The sequence below is a fragment of the Aquarana catesbeiana genome, linkage group LG05 (assembly GCF_042186555.1).
Source record: "Aquarana catesbeiana isolate 2022-GZ linkage group LG05, ASM4218655v1, whole genome shotgun sequence".
Lineage (NCBI taxonomy): Eukaryota > Metazoa > Chordata > Amphibia > Anura > Ranidae > Aquarana > Aquarana catesbeiana.
The window spans coordinates 556,339,933-556,363,299 of NC_133328.1; the positions used below are offsets into that span (position 1 = coordinate 556,339,933).

General features: G+C 37.2%; 1 protein-coding gene across 2 annotated transcripts in view; it reads left to right on the forward strand.

The window, feature by feature from the left end:
• RALYL (RALY RNA binding protein like) overlaps positions 1 to 23,367 on the forward strand; it is a 1,862,755-nt gene that overhangs the window by 1,641,860 nt on the left and 197,528 nt on the right. For both annotated transcript variants that reach the window (XM_073631886.1, XM_073631887.1), the window contains one exon: positions 22,830 to 22,877. In XM_073631886.1, coding sequence (XP_073487987.1) covers positions 22,830 to 22,877 — 48 coding nt within the window. The remainder of the gene's footprint in view (positions 1 to 22,829; positions 22,878 to 23,367) is intronic.

The following is a 23,367-nucleotide window of genomic DNA, read 5'->3' on the forward strand; positions in this document are numbered from 1 at the left end:
CTAGTTTGTAGACGCTATAACTTTTGCGCAAACCAATCAATATACGCTTATTGACATTTTTTTTACCAAAGACATGTGGCCGAATACATTTTGGCCTAAATGTATGACTAAAATTGAGTTTATTGAATTTTTTTTATAACAAAAAGTAGAAAATATCATTTTTTTTCAAAATTTTCTGTCTTTTTCTGTTTATAAAATAAAAACGGCAGAGGTGATCAAATACCATTAAAAGAAAGCTCTATTTGTGGGAAGAAAAGGACGCAAATTTCGTTTGGGTACAGCATTGCATGACAGCGCAATTAGCAGTTAAAACGACGCAGTGCCAAATCGGAAAAAGTCCTCTGGTCCTTATGCAGCATAATGTTCCGGGGCTAAAGTGGTTAATATGGTACACAGTTCTAGTTTGTTCACTAAGTTGAACATACAATAATGTTGCTTTGCTTCCTTAATTTTTCATAAAGAATACTATGGTTTGATGTGGCAACATTTTTCCAGAAAATAAAAAAAATACAAAAATAAACTAGGGTGAACAGGACACTAAGAAATTAAATGTGCATTTAATTTCAAGCAAAGTAGGAAAAATTGCAGCATATGTAAGGTTATTTATTATTGGAGCCTCATTCTAAGTACCAGTGTATGAACTTCTGTGCATACAGGGTTGGTAGGTTTCTTTTTTTCCTCCTTTCACTTTCTCGCCTCTTTCTTAGCTCCCCCATCTTTTTTAGTTCACCTATCCATTCACGTGGACGGTATGTAATACCTTACTTAAAGTAGATGGTATTATCCTGGCAGGTACTATGAAGATCTTCCATGGAGTGTATACTGCCTCTGTTAACCTCTGCCTGATTCACTGTGCCAACTGTTCAACAAAAATGTCTTCCGTTACTGTCTGCAAATAATAGAGAGTTTTTCCCATTTATTCTGTCAAGATCAATGTATGGCTTTCTTCTTTCTATATATTTTTTTTAAATAGATTGTAAGATGCACATTTTTAAAGAGTGTTCTGTTCTTTACTTTTGCTGTTTGCTCTAATGCTGTCTGAGTGGATGAGTTTCCTACTTCTACATCTTCTGTAGTTTTATGTATGCATATAGTATATATACAGTATATTCACAATGTTTAAGGTATTCAAGCAAGTTAAATAGTGCAATTTATTAAAAGCAAGCATTTAACTTGCTCCTCGCATCAAGCCCTGAGAGTGCCTCAAAACAAGAAAGAAAATTTTACGACACTCAACTAACTGTACTCAACTCATATCATTAAGTTACAGGACCACTTATACTGGAATTTCTACTTCTAATAAAACAGGTGTACTTATCTCTATAAATTCATATAGACAAAAACAATTCTTATATATAAATGTGCAGAAAAAACAAATATTGGCACACAATCAAGAGCAGACTTAGATGCTCCACCTAAATTAAAAGAACCTTTTGGTATTCTAGGAATATGGGCTGTGCATGTGAACAGTTAAAAACACATCTTCCCATAATTTGCCTTGACAGTACCTTAACCTCCACAGACACCTCTGCATTTAAGCCTATTAGACTGACTGAACACTAGTAAGAATCAGTACCTTTTCATCACCAGATCTTCTTGATAGCTTGCTTTTGTTACTAACATATACTGTAAAACCATGCCGTTGACCTCTAAACTGTTCTTAAGCCTTAACCTAGCCCTTACTAAATACCCAACACCTAACCTACTCTGAAGCACTTAATTTGAGCTTTAACACTTAAGCTCAATACTTAAACTAACCTTAAAATTAACCCTTAACTTGACCTTAATATTTAACCCTGATCCTAATGTTGAGGTCAGGGAAAAACAAAATTGCTTCCCTGGACCTGAACAAGCATTCAGTCCTTGCAGAGCAGGGGCAGCCCCACTGCATGTTTTAAATTCTTAATTAGATATAGATGACTTGGCATATGTGGTAAGTGCATCCCCAAAGGGGAGATCATCTCACATGGTGAACTGTTTGGTGGAAGGTGTTTCTTCACGATCAACAACTAACATATGACATCACTGAATCACATTGCGACATTCTATATATGAATATTATATTAAAGCTTGCCATCTTTGATTATATGACAAGAGCGCTGCTGCAATATTATAAGGGACTCTGTCGCTTAGAGTGTTTTTAATATTGTTTTTATTAAGATATAGATGACTGCAAAAAGCACTCTTACATACCCGATCCTCTGCTACTTCAGGGTTCCTCAGGGTTGTAATACTGGTCCCAGAAGCCTCTCCCCCCTATGCTTCAGCAGTTGCAGGTCCTCTGATGTCATCAAGACCAATAGTTCATAGCCCTGCACTGGATGTGAGGATGACAATAAACAATCCACTGCTGGAGTATAGAGGAATGGAGGAGAGCACCAGCTGTTGGGGGAACAGAATATTGGGTAAGTATAATTCTAATGGCTCCCTAGACATAAATGAGCCAGTGGGTTGGGGGGGGGGGGGGGGAGAGATTCATGGCAAAGGAGCATTTCTCCCTGAAGATAGGCTTTAAGTTTAACGGAATGAAATTATAATACTCAATCTGCATGCAAGTTGGTAAGTTAGACACCATTGAATCATGAAGGTTAGCTTGGAAGCCAGGCAACAAGCATTTCCAGAAGATGATCAGCAATGGCAGGCTCCACATTTTTTGGGATTGCTATATGTCGTGTACACTTGACCATACACCTAAAACTAAGTGTTAACCAATTGACCAAGTGCTGACAGGAGAAGAAAGCAGAATGAGCAGAAGTATGACCTTATCTATGGTTACTAACCCTAAATGCAAACTTGAACTGCCATTTCATGACACATTCATTCTGTTGCTTCAGACCTCACTAACCTTTTTCCTATTTATTTCTGGACATTTCTTTTTTTTAAATATATGACTGTTTTATCTGTTACATTTTAGGTAAACTGAACATTAGCCACAAGAAAAATAGGTGTTTCACTTGTGCAAGCAACTCCAAGAAAATTAAAATGAACTCCTTGTTTAAATCAAATATGTTCTTTTTACTGGTCATAATGTATTTTACATAATAATGCCACCCCCTTTTGTAGGATTATTCATCTTATCTATGCTAATTACCATCTTTAAAAGCTCATGTACAAAGAAAAATCTGTGGAACAATTTCTTTTTTACCTATTCCCACGTGTTAAAATAAAGCTTTGATATCTGAATTGCCAGGGCACCTTCCTGCACTCCTCCACATTAGCTACAAAGTGTGATGAGCTTTCTTATTGCCTTGAAAAAAATAGATCCTGAAAGGTCCCGTAATGTCAGCCTGTGATGCATGTTGTTTTATTAAAGGAAAAAATGTTCACTGTACCAAGGTGTGCTGATGAAGAGCTTTAATTTCCTGAGTTTTCTTACTGGACAACAGCAAGTTGAGGAGATCAGGAAGAGGTGGACAACACTGGGGTTGATATACTAAAGGAATATAGCCTATATCATATAGTCTGTGAATGTTGCAAGTGCAGTTGCACTTCATTTTCCCATAGCTTGGTGAATGTGGTGGAGCTCTGCTGATTTCCATCATCTAATTATGTGCAAGCTAAAATGTATATACATATATTTTATTTATTTTTTCCTTGCACCTGTTAGACCCCTTTCACACTGGGGCATTTTTGAGGTGCTTCTGGGCTAAAAATAGCATCTGTAAAACGCCTCCCCTGCAGTCCCAGTGTAAGAGCCCGAGTGCTTTCACACTGGGGCGGTGTGCTTGCAGGACATTAGAAAAAATCCTGCAAGTAGCCTCTTTGGGGCGGTGAAGAAGCGGTGTATACATCGCTCCTCCACCGCCCCTGCCCATTGAAATGAATGGGCATTGTTCATGGTGACCCAGTGTAGCTCAGCTCATCATTTGCTGCTGCAAGGACTGTGCTCAAATTCTTTATGAGGAGGATAAGTGTTCTCAAGTTACTAAGTAACGTTGCTGGAGTATCCCACAGTTACCCTGCACCCATCCAAGTTTCCATTAAAGCATCAAAAAGAGAAAACCTTTAGACTGATTATTAAGGCAAAAGAGTGACTGTGACAGTGTACCTGGTGACTAGTACTAGTAGCTTCAGAACTAACACTTTAACTAAACTTGGGCTTTAAAGTTAGTTCGGTGTCTTGCTATGGAGGACTATGTCTGCTTGACTATCATGCTGCCGGTGGTTGCTGGTGCCTGAAAATCCCAGAAGTGTTTAAGGATGGCAAAAAAAGAGAAAAGGTCATATGTTATCTGAACCTATCTGTTGGTTTGTTAAAATCAATGATTGTGCTGAAATCACTTTCATTTTAAAGTAACATTACCAGAAACTTCTCAGGTTGCTTTCATATAAACAGAGTCTCTTAGATTAAGAATGTGTTTGGATTCAGAAGACTTGGGTTTATGAGTGTCAGTATTCTGCATTAACTTTGCAGTGTCTCGGCCGGGGAAGGAGGGGAGCACTCTCCTTTCCTAATCAGTCCATAAGCAGAGCTTTACACCTTTATAGCTGAAAGTGAAAAATCCCTTTAGGTTTACACTGTCAACTCTACACAATGTTGGCTGAGTTGCTGTTTACATTCTCTGAAATCAGAGTTTATTCTTCAACTGTAATTTTAATTTATCAACCTGTCACTCAGAATAGTTTGCTGAAACATCTGAGTGCTTAAACCCATCACTTGATCGTGCAGCTGTCATGGACACCCTTTTGCACTTGTCAAAACCAAGACAACTGAACTGCCATGACAGGTACAATATTGCCAATAAATTGAATAATCAATCATGCATGTGCACAGCTTGACAGCAATGTCAAGAGCACCTGAGTAGATTTGCAATTATTAAGGATAAGGAACCTATTATTTATCAGCTTTCAAATGAAAATCAATGAATGATGGATCTGTACTAAAGATTGAGATTGAGAATAGAAAAGTTTTTCTAATTTCAGATGAAAGCTTGCAAAGTGAGATTGTGAACACATACATCTATACTATACTTATTATGTCTATAAACCTATTCTGGTACCCCAGCATTCCATAACAACACAAGTAAAAATATAAAATATAATTTAAAAAAGAGTTGGAGAGATGGAGAAAATTTTACATCTGATATCAGTATCTATACTCTCCTCATATTCCCTATGGGTGCTCCAGTTTCCACCCTCAAAGCAAAGTAACAATGTATACATATTGATTGTGATAACATTTAATATTGTTGACCAAATTAATTTGTCTACAAGTGTTGTACAAATCTGATACTGCTATTTTTGGGGCCATGGGATTTGTGGTGTGTCCACAGCATCTGGTAGAAGACTAGTTTGGATAGTCTTGCTCTCCTTAATATGTTACCCCAACACTTCATATTCCTGATTTGTGCCCGCTGTACCATGTATTTGTAGGTGAAGTATCCTGTTCTCTTTATATTGCTTACTTTGTGTGGGTACCTGGTGTTCCTGCCAGTCCCTCTGCTCTCCTATTAAAATAAACTGGCCTCGCTAGTCATGAGAGCACAGCAAGGTTAGTTTTCTGCCTGTGCTGGGAACTCAGCCTGTTCTCCAATGATCAGACTTGTCCTCACACCTCAACCCTGCACAGCCATTCACTGGGAAGGCCAGTGTGCTGTTGTTTCCTGTTTCCTCTTCCTAGCGTTGTGAGCTCCTTATGCAGCTATAAACAGAGGGTATGTGATCACTTCTAAAAAAGGAAAATAAAAGGTGTTCATAATGTTTTTGTATATGTATACACACATGTTTTGCCTTTCATTTCTACTTTAAACTGAATGGGTTGTTCTGCAAGGTGAGGGTTCACATCTACTTTAATGCCCTGTAAGGGGGACACAATCTTAATAATTGTATTGTGCATTAGGAACTGTCTTTATTCCACTGTGTGAGCCATACATTGGCATTTATTTGCTGTCTGACTATAACTATTTATTTAAATGAGTCTCCCCATAATGTAAAAGTACACTAGAGTAAATATATATGTATTGGTGTGCGTAGACAAGTATTGGTTCAGTGGCGGGGTGGAGGGAAGGTGGATTCAACTGGTGAGTGACATATGGATCTATGTAGACTTTTAAATCCCTACTTAAGGTGACTCTGAATAATGACTTAGTTTATACATATGATTCCATTGCTGCTGCTTTTATATGTTTACCATATCTGGTAGTACCGGTATTTCTATTCATCCTTGATGACCTAATAGAGTTTAGGGGGAGCAAAAGGAAGAGATAGAGTGGAGGGGGCATTAAAGAAGACCTATTCCTGAAGAGTGGAAGTACTTTTAAAAGCAGTGGATCATGGTCACTGCATATGGATTATTACATTTTGGGCCTGCATAGAGTATATGAAATTAATTGAAATTAGGTACTGTTACTTTTTTAATACATTTTTAGTCATCATTTTAATTGTGTAGTAGAATACAAATAAATAATTATAAAATATACAATACATTGTATGATCATGTACAGTGGTTCTCATTCCCACAACCACTGTACAAATTCTTCTTTTGTAGCTGTAAAAATACAGGTAGGTTTATTGCTTCCACCAGATATAAAGTTTGTCTGTGTGCTTGTGTGTACATATACTGCATGTGTTTTTGTATAATGGTGTGGCAAGGACGTTATTGGCTTCTAAGTTGGCATGGACTGATGGTAATGGCGATGGTAATGGTTCAATGTACTTACAAAGAGCTGTGGGCGGTACCATCAGTAAATAAGAGTCAAATAAACAGGAAAATAAATGTACAGTTAAAGTGCAATAAAAACATTGTGCTATTTTTGGACAGAGAAGGAAATGTTATAACCCCTGTAAGGTTTTTTTTTTGTCCCACTGGGCAGAATCCCTTTACTTCCTCTCTAGAGACACAATAGAAAATGAAATGAATTCTTCCAAAAGTAAGAGAAATTGGTTCTTAGACAGCTGTCACTTGAACAAGTGTCCCCGTTGGATTTCCTCTCAATTTCTATTCTGGTGACAACTCAAAATTTTGGATTTTCCCATTACTTACAGTCAGCAGAACAAATGGAGAGGGTGAATCTCCCAAATGAGGATGTAGGCAGCAATAAACAACTGATGGAGGTTAAAATAAAAAAGCTTTAGATACACTTGATGTTCTTCACATTTGCATGTCCACATGCTCCACTACATTATTCTGATGGACAGTACAATTTTTTAGGAGAAAAGAAGGGAAGATTCCAGTTAGATAATTGGATCTGGGTTTTTTTTTTGTTATTTCTAGCATGGAATGTGCTATAAACATAGGTGGTGTAGCCACAAATAAAAACATTAATGTATCTTTGTGTATGTGTATCTGGTAGTCAGCAGCATGGGGGTATAAGTTTATACTGTAAGAACCCTGCTATAATAGGGTTATTTCATGTACATTTGGTTAAAATTGGTATTTCTTTGCTCATTGGTCAGTAATCAAATGGCCACATGCTAAAATTCCATGCTTTTTTCCATGCCACATATATTGTGTAATAAGAAAAATATGAAAGGTATAATTAATCCACCAAGTAGATCTATTCAGCAAAGTTTGGTACTTGTGATAAATACCCCAGGACTGCTGGAGGTGCCTGAGGCAAACCACCATGCAAATGAATTCAAATGAGCAGCAGAATATGTTAATGGCCAATAGAAGTAATTGCAATATTCTGCGCTAATTAAAATTTGAAACAAATGAGCTGAATACACACTTTAAATTGGATGATTATTGCAGCACATAGCCTATTTTGTGATATGCCTCGAAGCCAAAGGCATCTGATTCAAGCATTCGAAAAAATATACGAACATGAAAGATCTCATATCATTTAATAGCATTCTGGCTTCCTGTCCTCAAAAGAATAGAGCAATTTCTTGAGCTTTCTTCCATTTTTTTTCAGCCTGGCATGTGATGGTATAAGATGACACTGGGAGCAAGCCTCCAGTGTGAAGATTGTGTTTCAGATAGACGCAGTAGTTTCCTACAATAACAGGCTTAATCGGCAAGGCGAAGGGTTTTGTGCAAAATGCAGTCCCATAGCAACCAATCATAAATCATCTCTCACTAATCTGACAATTCAGAACTAAAATCTGTTTGGTTGCTCTTTGTGCTACTTTAGTGAAGTTCTAATTCCTTTATTTTTCCTTGGAATACATAGAAAAATATGTGTTTTTAAAAACACAACCATTCTTTATAATGAGCCTGTCCAAATCTATGTTTTACCTCCTAAAGGATTGTCAGTAGGTTTGGGGTTTCCTGTGGACAGACTTGTTTTGTAATAACTGGAGTGAATAAAAAATGTGGTTCTACTGATAGCAATTATCCAGATATGTGGGCAAATGTCCTAACCTGAATCTGCAGGGTGACAGCTATGGGAAAATCATTAGTAAAAGAAGTTGGAAAGCTACTTGTCTTTCATAGCCTCTACAATTTCAGCACTGTGAATAGCTCCAGTCAGCGCAGTTATTGACCTTACTATAGATCAGCCTTTCCCAACCTTTTTAAAAAGAAGGAACCCTTGAAATATCTTTCAGGTTTCAGGAACTATTTCCAATAATGTATTTTCAGTAACAATAAGAAATTATGAATTACTTAATAATAATGAAAATAATAATGGTCAGAAAAGAAATGCAGACAGTAAAAATTGAAATGTTCCCTTACATTTGTAGTCAGTGTGGATGTACCCTCATACAATGGTGGTCAGTGAAGTGTCCACTTTCATTAATGGTCAAGAGAGAAAGACCCTTTACACTGTGGTCATTAGGAGAAGAACCTTTTACAACCATGCTCAGTGATAGGAATCTCACTTACAGGTACCTAAAAAGATCTTTGTAGTCATTGGTTACTTATCTGAGAAGCAGAAATAGCTAATTGTTTAAGGAACCTGTAGCAATTTGTAGAGGAATCCTATGGTTCCATGGAACCCCGATTGAGAAAGGATGCTATAAATGCTGAAGAAGCTTACAGCTTTAGCACTTCCTCTTTGGTTGGTGCTGTTATGCAGAATATTTGTTTTTTAATACAGTGGAAGAAATTCTAATTTTATAAAATATATTTCACTTTGTTTATTATAATTGTTTTCCTCTTTCTTTTCGTCTTCATTTACGTTATAACATCATTTTATTGCATTTTCAATGAAAGTGAAACTAAAGGCAAAATACTTTTTTTCATTTATAAGGGAGTAAGGGAGGGTTATATCTTCGACGTTTATTTTTTGCCATCTGGTTCCATTGGAGAGATTTTCCTTCACTTCCTGTCCCATAGCAAAAACAGGAAATCACCCCAGAGTGAGCGAATCTCGGTGTGTCACCAAGGTTATCAGAACTAGTGTCCTCATTGGAAGGTTTCCCCTCTATTAGTGTTCTGGTGTCAACTGGTGGGTACAATGCAGTGTGAATAGGACACATAGAAAACGATTGTTTTCTGTATGTCCTAGCTGTGCAGTAAATGCAAGTCACCACACTATATATAAACAGGGTCTAAAAACAAGTTGTCGGTGTACAAAAAGATATTGGGGTTGATTTTCTAAAACTGTATAGTGCAAAATCTGGTGCAGCTGTGCATAGAAACCAATCAGCTTCCATTTTTTTTTTTTTTTTTTTTTTGTCAAAGCCTAATTGAACAAGCTGAATTTAAAAGTTGATTGGCTACCATGTACAGCTGAACCAGATTTTGCACTCTCCAGTTTTAGTAAATCAATCCCATTGTCTCCTGAACCAAAAATCACTTTTACGTGAAATACCTTCAGTTCTAAAAAGTTCCTGAATCTTTTACTTATAATTTTGTTAATAGTAACATGCAGTATTTATGTAAACCAACATATAACTTGGATTTATCAAACCTTAAAAGAACGTCTTTCACTAACTTGCTGAGAAGGATGGCACCGTAAATAAATATTGGGTGGCATTTACTCTATCTTCATATTGTAGATTGCAATAATATATCTGGATGTTTTTTTTAATATGTCACAACGAGCATCAGGTTCTAGTAGGAGCATATACCATGTACAAGTGGTAGCATATGTTTTCATACTTCTCTTTTAAGCTCAGCTCAATTATTGTATGCTAAACGACCTTACCTACCATAGCAAGTCCCCATCTTCTCAATGAATTTTAATACAGGAGTACATTGAGACTGGAGAAAGGGTGGTTGTCGGAGGATGTGTTGGGTTATTAGTCTTGTGTTATTACATTGCCCCCATCTTTATTAACATTCTACTCTCAAATGTACTGTTAACAGGGAGAGACTTTGTGAATAGACATTTACTGTATATGCTGATGGTAGTGCATACTATGTGGGAAAACAATATTTTCAAGGTACAGAGCTGTTTTTTTCACTATCATGGTTTGTGATCTGTTCCAAAGATGAACTAGAGAACTGAAATCTGGAAACTTTAAATAGATTTCAGAATGCTTCTCTGGTTATCTAGTTGGGTACTTGACTTTCAGTGAAAAGATGTGGTTTTGATTGAGCAATCTTATGTGTGCATGATGGATGGGAGCTCTGGGGTAAGGTTCAGGCTAAATGCAGTTTTGTGTTCTATATGTTTAGTCTCAGAGTCACGGGTGCCTGTCAGCAAAGTCATCTTAAGTGAGATTTCTCTGCTTCGCTACGATTGCTTGATGGAATATTATATGCCTTGGGCAAGTTCCCAGACCATTCAATTAATTGGTTATTGATATACGGGACTGGTACCCAGTGTATGAAGGCATTTGGTAGCCACTATAAATTTAGATTGATTATTTTGTTTGTTTAGGGTTAGAAAAAAAAAAGAGGACAAACAAAACATTATTTGAAATATGTGGTGCGTTGCAACCAAAGACGTGATGTTTTTGCCAATGGACACACTCCTGAAAAACAAGGTTATGGCATTGTCTACGGTTAAAAGCTAAGTGCTGAAAAGAGGAGAGATTTTCAGGCACTCATATATAAACTCCAGATATTTATAACTGTGCCTGACAGGTTCATAAATCTGCTTTAAAGGTTAAGTCAAAAACTGTCGAGAAAGTTAAGTAGCATTTAAGGGTGCACTTTTTGATTTTTATTCCTGTCATTTTTTTAAATGGTTGATATTAAAAAGGGCCTATTCCCTCGTGGGTGTTTTTACTTTGTACCACAAAGGGCTATCATAGTACAAATAAAAGAAAGCATGTTAGTGAATGACAGGTAAATTATATTGAGATTTAAATGTAAACCAGTAAGCAGCTGAAGAAACAGTTGGGTTGTGAACTGTCTTATCTGCCAAAAGATGTATAATTTATTCTGCTGGCTGTGCCATCCATGGGCCCCACCAAACAGCATTGCCAGATCATGGACATCAATTGCAGTTTTTCTTTAAATGAGAAGTAGGGCCAAAACTTTTGGGTCACAGGAGTGCACTTAGTTCTGCACACCTGTGACTCCACTTTAAGGAAAAGTGCTTATTCCTATCCCCCTAAACAAAATGAGCATTTAATCTTGCAGTGTGGAGGGGGACAAAACTACAATGGTAACGTTTTCCAGTACAGTGTTCAGCTTTAACACTGCTACATTAACCCAGCTCTTCTCTACTGATCAATATAGGTCACCATCCTACACCTTATAGTTGTGCTAGAGCTTAGGATACAAAAAACAGAATAAAAACATATTAACTTAAAAACAGAAAATTACCATTGACGTAAAATCGTTATAGTTTTCCTCTAAGTTGAAATGATATCTGTAATTCCTGTAAGAATTTTTAGTACTTTTGATAATTGAAAGTAGTTATCACTCTCTAGCAATACCTGCTTTGATCCTTACCCAACCGATTAGATTGGAATTTGAAGATGTATGATCGACTTTAAAGAACATTTCAGGTACAAAAAAATGAAAAGAACTGCAACAAGTTAAGTTCACAAGAATTACTAGATGTGAATAATAACTGTGAGAGGACACAGAAATTTGAAATTCATACTCACAGCTTGATTTTCGGGTTAATTACAGCTATGTGTTACTATTCATCAGTTTCTATAGTTTCATGTCAAGCTTCTATTGATGGGAGAGCTGCCCTTCTCTGTTCTGATAATAATGAAGTGCCATTTAATCATGTATTAACCCACTGGGCATACACAATTACTGTAATTTAATTCCTGCTTGATGACTTACATTATTTGCCTTGCCTGGACACATACATATTTGTTGGATAAATGTTACTCTTGCTGTGCAAAACCCAAATAGCTGAAATATGAACACAGCCCTTCATGATGTGATTAATCTTTTTAACTGCTTCGACTCCTTGCATAATACCAATTAGCATGCCACTTATGAATGATTTTTGCATTTGAGATAGGGGCCTAATAATTTAAAAATCATTGTGTCATTACCTATGATGCCAAAGTAATACATATACGGTACTTTTTTTTTAAGATGTAAGAAATAAAAAGTGATGGCGTGAGTAGGGAAATTTTTTTTTATTTAATTGAAGAAGAACAAAAAAGTTATATGACTGAAAGATAATGCACATTTTGATTGTTTTTTTTGTGAGCTCATGTTAGATTGTTGTATTGCTTATTGAGTAAACCTATGCTGGTTTGTATATTCACTTATATTCACCCATATGGAGAGAAATATGCAGACTACCATCGCTGACCTGCAAAATGCTCAATTTTTGGCAATCCTTGGCTTCAATCATTTTGTTTTGGCTGATCTGGAACAAGTTTAAAGAACACACCAGTCAAAGTAAGGTCAAATTCAGAGGTCAGTGACTAGTAAGTATTAAAGCCAAAGTATTGGTGTGACAGCTAGGGGAACAATAGCCTCCTCCATACTTTTTCTATACATTTGGTTTATTAAATGTTTGTGTTTAAAAATAATAAGTAATTTTCACAAAGAATATTAGATAAACATTACATGTGTATGTGTCATTAAATATGCAGTAATTATTAATAGTAATTATTATTGAAGATATACCAGTGTGTAACATTCAGTAAAGATAAAGCAGACATTTAGGAATACCTCTTGCAAAGGAAGCCTTCTGGTTGATGGCACCCCATGGTCATCACAGCTTGTCTGAAGAACTTATTAAGATTTATCAAGCTTTGGACATGAAAGGATAGCTGAGGAGTCTGATATTATGATTGCATGAAAGTCACTTTTCTCTGTTCTTGAAGTTTCCCCATCAGGTTAATGATAGCTTGGATATTGAGTTGCCGGTGAATTTCACATTTTCTCTTTTAAATTAACACTCCTTAGAGTGAAATATTGCTTTGATTTATACAGCATGTATGGAAAATCTACTAAAACCTTTTTGTAGCATTTTTTTAGTTTGATTTATAACTTACTCATATAATTTTTTAACAGATATTTGATATTCTTTCAGGAAGCAAGGAAACACTTTTGGCACATGTTTAGTTTTTCAGTATGAAATAAGGAATTTATTAAAAACTCACAATCTTGAATTGAGAGACTTAGGTTTGAAACGAGTCAATGAATCCTGAAGTAACTCAATATAATAAGTATTACTTTTTGCACAGAGCAGCCTGGACCCTCCTCTTCTCGGGTCCCTCTTTGATGCTACTGGCCCCTCCCACCTGATGAGTGCCCCCACAGCAAGAAGCTTGCTATAAGGGTACCCGAGCTGCAGCTCCCTGTGTCCATTCAGGCACAGAGCCATGGGCCAGCCACGCTCCCTCTCTCTTCTCATTGGCTCACTGACTTTGATTGACAGCAGCCGGAGCCATTGGCACTTTGCTGATGTCTCTGCCAGTGAGGGGGAAAAGTCCCGGGCAGCTCAGCCTCTCGTGCAACATCGATGGATCGAAATGGGCTCAGGTAAGTATTAGGGGTGCTGAGGGGGGCTGCTGCACACAGAAGGCTTTTTATCTTAATGCAAACCTTCTACATTACAACCACTTTAAGGGCTTGACATCTTTCATCTGTGTTTGCTACCATTGTCTTTAAATGTATTTACCCTTTAAAATATATGTAAATCCAATCACTAACACCTCATTTAACCTTTAACTTGCTAAGTAATTTTCATTTTATTTTATTTTTTTGCAACTTTCTTTTAAAGAATGGTGATCTATAATGAAGTTTCTTGTTCAGACACTTCTTCTAGTGTGACAATGCACTGTCTCTGTCTTCCATATGTGCTCCAGTTGTGTCACTCTGTTACACAGGCTCCTGGTGGAGACTGCAGCATGCATACAGGCATGGACCTCTGCTGTCATCATAAGGAAACCTGACCTGAGAAATTTAGAGTATTATTTTTTGGGTAGACTAAATCTTTATTATTCACATTTTTGCAATCTGAATATACCTGTTCATGGATAATCATGATCTTCCATCCCCCGCACTGTGATTGCATATCCCTCTCTGATCTATGTAGTTAGCTTAAAAATAATTCAGTAGTGAATCATGATCATACAGCTTACTAAGCCCAATCCTCTAGACAACAGATAGCTCTGGTACTGTGTGTTTGAATTTATAGTAAATGTCAGAAAATAAATCTAAGCATTTCTGGCAGTGATATATTTTCTTTTTATTGATGTGCCATGAAGAACATCAAACACAAAATTGTGATTTCTTTCTTTAGAAGTTAATATATCCTGACTCAGATGTAAGCTATTAAGATAGTTATGTTTCATGTCATCTTATTAAAACGTTGCTCTGTTTATGAAATATGGTTGCATAGCCCATCACAGATAAACACAAGAAATTATTAAGCTCTAGCAAACCTAAATTGGAGGAACCAGATTTGTTAGAATTGGGATTCATTAAGAACTCTGCAAATCATTATTGCATCTTAAGGTATGGCAGATTAATCTGTCATTAGCTGCCAGTTGAGTTTAGGGTTATTGAGTTTTATTGAGTTTTTCATTTTATAGCAAATCCTACTATTTGAAATAGCTTGCTAAGTACACGTTAAAGGGAATTATAATTCTTTTAATGTATTTAATAGTCTACTTATTATATTCAGTACTAAAGCATACTATATTATTTGTGTTTCATTTCTCTTTAGTCTGGCAAATATGAAATATTGCATATGAATATTTCAAATATACCAATTGCATTTAGCAAGTGGTGTGCTTGAAACAGCTAAATGTGTCAGAGGAGGAACAACACTTCTCCTTTTTTCTTAGCAGTGAGGAGAAAGCACTTGAAGTAATTGTAAAGGTTCATTTAAAAAAAAAATAACAAACATGTTATACTTACCTCCTCTGTGCAGTTGGTTTTGCACAGAGCACCCTGGATCCTCCTCTTCTCAGGTCCCTCTTTGCTGCTCCTGGCCCCTCCCTCCTATCGAGTGCCCCCTCAGCCAGCAGCTCTCTAAGGGGGCACCCGTGCCGAGTCAGAGCTCTGTGTGTCCATTCAGACATGGAGCCCTGACCCAGCCCAGCCCCCTCTCTCCCCTGATTGGCTGACTGACTTAGATTGATAGCCGCAGCAGCCAATGGCTCCACTGGTGTGTCTCATCCAATCAGGAGGAGTATCAGGAGTGTCAGGAGGCGTGTCCCGGACGGCTTAGACACTCGTGGACATCGCTGGAGAGAGATGGGGCTCAGGTAAGTAATTAGGGGGTGCTGGGGAGGCTGCTACACAAAGAAGGTTTTTTATCTTAATGCGTAGAAAAACCTTGTGCCTTTACAACTTCTTTTATAATTACTTTGGCTAAGATAGCAAACGAGCATACCGACAGTGCTTAGCAGTCAGTGGCATCAAATCATCAAATGGCATTTAAGCACCGTGTATTATTATTATTGCTATTAATATTATTACTTAAATAAATGTATTAATATCATATAAAAATTTAAACAAATCAGTTTATTTAACCTACAAAAAATATAATTGACCAAAAAACATTGCATTATAAGGTCTGTACCAATCACCCAAGAGTTACAGTTTTTATAGGACTGTCTCAAATTCTGGGTTGAGCTTGTCAAAAATGCACATGGTTCTGCTGTGGAGTTTTGGTGGGTCCAGACCAGGACATGTCATTCATGTGTCTTGCTTTTCAATGTAAAATATACATAGGTATGAATCAACTGTTAAGACAAGGATGAATTCTGGCACCTTAATAACTGTGGCTGGAAAATTGTGTTTAAGCAAGTCTGTATATCAGCTGATTAAGCAGAGATTAGTTAAAGGGTATCTAATTGCTAAACAAAAATATATTGCAGTCTAATGCCCTGTACACACGGTCGGACATTGATCGGACATTCCGACAACAAAATCCATGGATTTTTTCCAACGGATGTTGGCTCAAACTTGTCTTGCATACACACGGTCACACAAAGTTGTCGGAAAATCCGATCGTTCTAAACGCGGTGACGTAAAACACGTAGGTTGGGACTATAAACGGGGTAGTAGCCAATAGCTTTTGTCTCTTAATTTATTCTGAGCATGCGTGGCACTTTGTGTGTCGGATTTGTGTACACACGATCGGAATTTCCGACGACGGATTTTGTTGTCGGGAAAATTTTATAGCAAGCTCTCAAACTTTGTGTGTCGGAAATTCCGATGGAAAATGTGTGATGGAGCCCATACATGGTCGGAATTTCCGACAACAAGGTCCTATCACACATTTTCCGTTGGAAAATCCGACCGTGTGTACAGGGCATAACAGTCCTTATATGTGGTTCTTAGTTTTCCTTTTTAAGGTATATTTCCATATTTTCACTTTGTAATCCTGTGACTCAAATATTTCCTGTTGTAGGGTGACTACGCTCACTCATGATCAGAATACATTTTGTTATATCTTACTAACAATAATAGCTACCTTGTGTGAATTGAATAAAACATTTGTAGTTGGGGGGTGTGGTCATGTCATCCTATGACCACGCCCCTTTATGACCTCACAGTCCCAGCATGCCCCGGGACTGTGATGTCATAGGGGGGCGGGGTCACCGCCTATATAAGTCATAGCAGAGCGCACAGACAGCATTAAAAATATATAATTATTCCCGCGCTATCAGGTGTATACCAGACTGGACTAAATAGGAAAAGCTGCCTGCACTGAATCAGGTACAAACCAAACCCTGTGGATCAATAATAATATAACTAAGTGGTGCCGCGCTAATCCTGGTTAAATTAGCTAAAATAACTTATATCAGTGTGACATGCATTTAAAGTGTGCATCCGAAAGTATAGGTTACACTTTGGGAGTGATAGTATTAGTCGTGTAACACTCTACACTCATATGACAGCAAATCTAAGTAGTGAAAAAATAATCATCTATAGTGACAACAATAAATAGGTATATCTCATCATGTCCATAAACATAATAAATAACAATAATGTAAGAGTGTCAATTAATGATAAAGTGCATAATGCAATATAAAGTGAATCATAGTGTGTAACAGACATGCAACACATAAAGTGACAATGTGCAACAGTGCAACTATATTTACAACAATAAATTGTCCAAAAAATATCAGGTGCTTCAACTAAAATCCTTTTTAAATAATGTGACTGCAACGTCCTGACATGCAACAGTTGCAACAATACAAAGTGTTTCAACAAAAAGTCTTTCTTTTATAACGTGGCAGCAACGTCCTGACATGCATCAGTCGCAGTGCAGTGCTCAAGATAAATCACACATCTTCGTGTTTAGACACACAGGTAAGTAGTGGCCCCTTACCTTAGGGTAATAGGGCAAACGCATGTGACCAAAAATCTTTAGGGGTATCCTCCTATAGATGCAAACACTAGCCTCGCAGTCCTAGTCCCAGGGGATGATTCCCTCAGATGTTTAGGGGGGAATGTAGAAGATGACAAAAAACAGGGGGGATCCCAATAGCATAATAACATTTAAACAGCAGCTTTTATTAGATAAGATAAAGGGTACTCACATAAACAACATTAAAAACATTCCTATCTCCAACGAGCAGAGAGCTCGTATACCTCTCACAGCATGTAAAACCTGTCCCGTCCCTACGCGTGACGTCACACCACATGTAACTTCATCAGGGGATGTACAAAGCCCTATCGTGTGTATGGTAGGATCAAATAGGGAGGTAAGTACAGCTCCAAACGGGAGACACCCCTAAGGGTCGACCCCCCCCCGCCAAGGGGCAACATACCTATCAATAATGAGAAATTATTATATTATTCTCATTATTAATAGGTATGTTGCCCCTTGGCGGGGGGGGTCGACCCTTAGGGGTGTCTCCTGTTTGGAGACATATTGGATTTACAAATTGGGGTCCCACTTTCCGCAAGGTATTAATGTGGAGTGGGACATCAATTCTTTTATTAACCAAGCTTAGTAATTTAATTTATGGTCTCTCTTTTACAGCTAATTTTAATTATTTTTATAATTAGGTATTGTTGCGAATATCACTTTAAGACATACATACTTTGCATATTATTATTTAGTAGGTATTGTTGTTAATATCACTTTAAGATATATATACTTTGCGTATTATTATTGTTTGGAGTATGCCTCTTCATGATTGTGATGAGGTCTTTTCCATTTTTTCCATCTTATTATGTATAATGGTATATGATGCCCCTTATTGGTAGTGTCATTTAAGTTTTTATTACTATCTTTTATATATAAATATTATACAGTTTAGGTTGATGCCCCTTTATGACCTTAATTAGGTTTGTTTATAAATTTAATGATGATTGATATCATGGCATATTTAATCATTAGTTTTGTTCAGACCCATCTCTGCTGACACTTCAAAACTGATGACAGTTTGATCTTGGATTAAGGCCAGGTTCCGGCTCTTTGTAGCGCATCAGCGTCTCGTTTCCCATACGAGATGTGATGCAGCTGCCAGCATGAAAGTGAGGCTTGGTCTGTTTAGTGGAGAGCATTGACGCCGCATTGGAAGTGCGGAAGATGACGTCATCGCGCACACACAGACTACGAGGCCTGGCTAGATAGGTGGAGCGAGACGGCGCTGATATACTCCTATAGCCAATGAGGCCTGACCATAACGATAGAGAGGCTTGGTTTTCGTTCGGATCACTTCCGAATTAGTAAACCAAGCCATTATTACAGTATATTTTGTATTCTTTATATTTTTTACATTATGTTGGTGATAAATGTTTACTGACAGTCTATCATTGCCTCTTTACCCCTTGCTTGTGGAAGTCCAACATTAAAATAAGATCCTTATTAACCGGAAGTGATATTAATTGTTACACTTCCGGTATTATGACACTCCCAGTGGGGGTCATTATATGTTTATTAAGCGGTGAGGTGGGGGGGCTCCACACCCCAGATGACGGCTTTGTAGCTGAAACATGTCGGGCGGATCCCTCACGATTACCACTATTTGACCTTTTTTGAGCTGTCTTTGATCTCCTAACATGTGAGTTTATCTTTTATTATTTTAATAAATTAGTGTTTTTAAACGTTATCACGCTATGTGAGTTTTATTTCTCACATGGTATTTGAAATATCCGTTTGGCCTATTGGATCGTTTGTGGATGTTGAAAGCTGTGGTGATACCCCTCCTCCCATTGTAAGCTGAGGATATTTGACGAGTCATCTTGTCCAGACCGGTTGGTTAACAAGCCTTTCTGACTTGTAAGACGTAGGTCTTTTCAAGTCATAAAATTCTGGTAAGCCTCTTGATGTTCCAGTGATGGTCCTGTCACCCACCTAGACCCTCTGTCCACCTGCGGTTCCCTCATTGTCTACTCACCTGCCAGATGTGACCAATCCCACCTACGAGGGAATTTGGGAGCTATACTTCCATAATTTTCAACGCACAACCCCCATAGACTTTTGGTGGTGGTTTTCTTTTTCACAAGTTATTATCAACACATATTTTGGATTTATACAGACTTGAGTGGTTGATTTGCCAAATTTGTATGGTTTTCCAGATTCAATTTATTATTATCTTTATTATTGGTCACCAATATTTATTGTATTTCAATTATTGTTTTGAATCACACAGTGTCACTTCATACCTTTGCTCCACAAGGGATTATTAGGTTTTATTCACTGTTTCTATACACGTAAGACCTTTTGATATATATATATATATATATATATGTGTATATATATATATATATATATATATATATATATATATATATATATATATCGCTACACTTTTATTTTTTACTATCGTGTGTATGGGGCTTAATGCTCAAGATGTTCCAGTTTCAAGGAGACGTATATTTTGTGAACAGGGATAGAAATATTTCTCACAATCTTTAGTTTTGTGGAATGTCGTACAAATTAGTCTTTTTCCAGTGAATATAAGTTTGTGTACATCACAACAGTCCAACTTGTTCCATGTCTCTGCTACTTTGAGTTTTTTTTCTGCATTGCTGCAGTCTGAAAAAAAAAACAGAAGTCTGCCGATGATTTAGCCTAATCTGGGTCTGAAGCTCGTCCTGAAACATTTTCAAAATCCCGGTGAATGCACGTTTAGTAAAACGTAGATTAAATCTAAATATAAAACTGAAACTGTAATAAATTTCAGTCTACCAGTCCTTGGATGTGGTGGAGGGAGACACAGTGGGGAGTGATACTCTGTCCTCAGTGCAGCTCAGCAACGCTGAGCCTGGTAAAACCACAGGCTTAATGTTACTGAGCTCCCTGATCAGCCTCTGTACCTGTCACATAAGCAGGCACAGAGGCTGAGCCTCTTCAATGACATGGATTCTGTTAAAGGTTCAGACAGAGTTAAGGCCCTGTCTTTGACTTTAATTACTAACTGGAGGTCAGCTTTACAAGATTTAAATATGTTATACTAGAATCATATAATTCAGAAAAACCTATCAGCATTTAAAATGGAAGAAGAGGAGTTCTGTCAGCGTAACACAATATACTTCTATGAATAAAACAACAATACAATAATATTGTGTTGTGTATTTAACAAATGAAGTTCATATCTGGAAAGATCAGAGCTGACCTCATTATTGAGCTGATGTTATACCACTATTGAATGAAAGTCTTGGACAAGCTTTATTGCTTTAATTACTGTGGAGAAATTTAAATGGTCAGGGTCAGGATATAGCATCCGATAAAGGAGTATATAGGCTTGCCATGGATGGCAAGTTCTTTGGGTGTTTTTTCAATCAGCCAGTAGGCTGATTGAAAAAAGAATGGATTCCTCCATCCCTAAAGCAAGGTGGGTAGAGGAATCCCCCCAGCTGGGACATTGTATATTGCTTTCAGAAAACACTGATCAATGGCTACAGTCAATTGGTTCCAGCCACTGATCAGGAAATGTTTCCCAACATTCCTGTTCAACAGAAGTTGATCATTAGATCGACTTCTGTCAAGAGGGAAGGCCATACATGGACCAGAACCAGACAAATTTCAATCCATCTATGGCCAGCTTTACACTTTAATGTAGAATCAATGGCAAAACCATTCTTTTCATTTTGCATACATAAAGAGAGGGTTTTTACCCCTAAAATGTTTTTGCCATTTGTATCCTATTGGGAAGATTACCCTTCATGTCCTGTCACATAGCCAAAACAGGAAGTTAGACTTATTTCTGTCGAGGTGGAATGGCTTAATATGGTTTGAAGCGGGAGCCAATCAGCGGGTCCAGCCAACCCAATGTCAGCCAGGACCCGCTGATCTTTCCCGTGGCAGACAGAATGGTGGTCTGCCTATGTAAGCAAGACAGATGCTCATTCTGTGACAGGAGAAGACAGAGATTGTGTGTTTCTGCTAAGCAGGAATACAAATCTCTGTCTTCTTACAGTACAAGCACCCCCCCAAGTTAGAAAGCACTCCCTAGGGACATATTTAACTCTTTGATTGACCCTGATGTTACTCCTTCCCTGCCAGTGTCATTAGTACAGTTACAGTTCATATTATTTACCACTGATCACTGTATTGGTGTCACTGGTCCCCAAAAAGTGTCAAAAGTGTCACTTAGTGTCCGATTTGTCTGCTGCAATGTTGCAGTCCTGCTATAAGTCTCTGATTGCCGCCATTACTAGTAAAAAAAAAAAAAATTCCATAAAAATATCCCATCGCTTTTAGACACTATAACTTCTGCGCAAACCAATCAATATACGCTTATTGGGATTTTTTTACCAAAAAAATGTAGCAGAATACATATTGGCCTAAATTGAAGAAGAAATTAGATTTTTTTTTATTGGATGTGTTTTATAGCAGAAAGTAAAAAAATATTGTTGTTTTTTTTTTCAAAATTAACGGTCTTTTTTTGTTTATAGTGCAAAAAATAAAAACCGCAGAGGTGATCAAATACCACCAAAAGAAAGCTCTATTTGTGGGGGAAAAAAAAGGACATCAATTTTATTTGTGTACAGAGTTGTTTGACCGCGTAATTGTCATCTAAAGTAACGCAGTGCCGTATCGCAAAAAATGGCTCATGAAGGGGGGGGGGGACCTTCCGGGGCTGAAGTGGTTAAGCAAAATGTGTAACTTTTTTTTTTTTGTGCTCAGCTCTATTGGTGACTTCTGGAGAGTGATTATTACCACCATGATTCTTCTCTGATAGCCAATGTTCTTCTGTAAGCTAGTTTATCTTGTTCCCCAGCAAATTCTCAGTATTTGTCTATAGAGATATCTCTAGGGTCTAGCTGACACAGTATAACTCCATCCAAAAGATAGAAAGAAAAAGAACACATTTTTGGTAGAATTTTATTTTAACATTCAGTCAAAGTATTGGATTGTTATAATATGTAAATAATATCTCCCCTTCTATAAATGTTTTTTTTTTAGCAATGTCTAAAAGGTCTATTATTAAAGCGTGTTCTCTGGCCACAGCGGTACAGCGGTTAGATGTGAAATTGTAGAAAGCTGGGAAATTACCATACTTAACTAATCTTATGTACGCTTTCAGATAAAGGCTTGAAATGATGTCTTTCACTTTAGAGCTAAATTGTAACTTTCATTCTACAGACATCAATGAATGTAATTATCTGAGGCACCAGATCATTACTGTTCTTTGTTTTCTTTCTACAGCGGCTATGAGTTTGATTATGATTACTACCGGGAAGATTTCTACAATCGGTATGTGCTGTTATTTCTTCTCTCTGCTGTTCCAGTGTGCTTGTGTGTTTCTGTCTGTCTGTCTTGTCTGTCTGTCAGTATTAAGGGGTTGGTTCATTAAAACTAGAAATAAAGTTAAAAAAAAAACAAATGGAGTGGCAACCAATCAAGTTTAACCTTTTTATTAAAAAAAATAAAAATAAGAAAGAAAAACGGAAATGTTGGATGGTTGCTGAGGGCAATAGATGCACTGTGCCTATTTTATTTTCTTGATTTTAAATGATTTAGATACAATATGTTTTCTTTATAGGAAATCACTTTAACAAATGATAGGGAACTGTTACGTAAAATATTGGCATCCAGTGGCATTGGCATTGACATATTGGCATCCAGTGTTGAAAGCCTAGTTGTAAATACACTGTGCTTGTGCTAATATTAAAGGGTGTGTAAACCCAAACACAAAGCGCATCAGTCCTTAGATTTTCTTCAAGTTTCAGGATTTTTTCTTTAT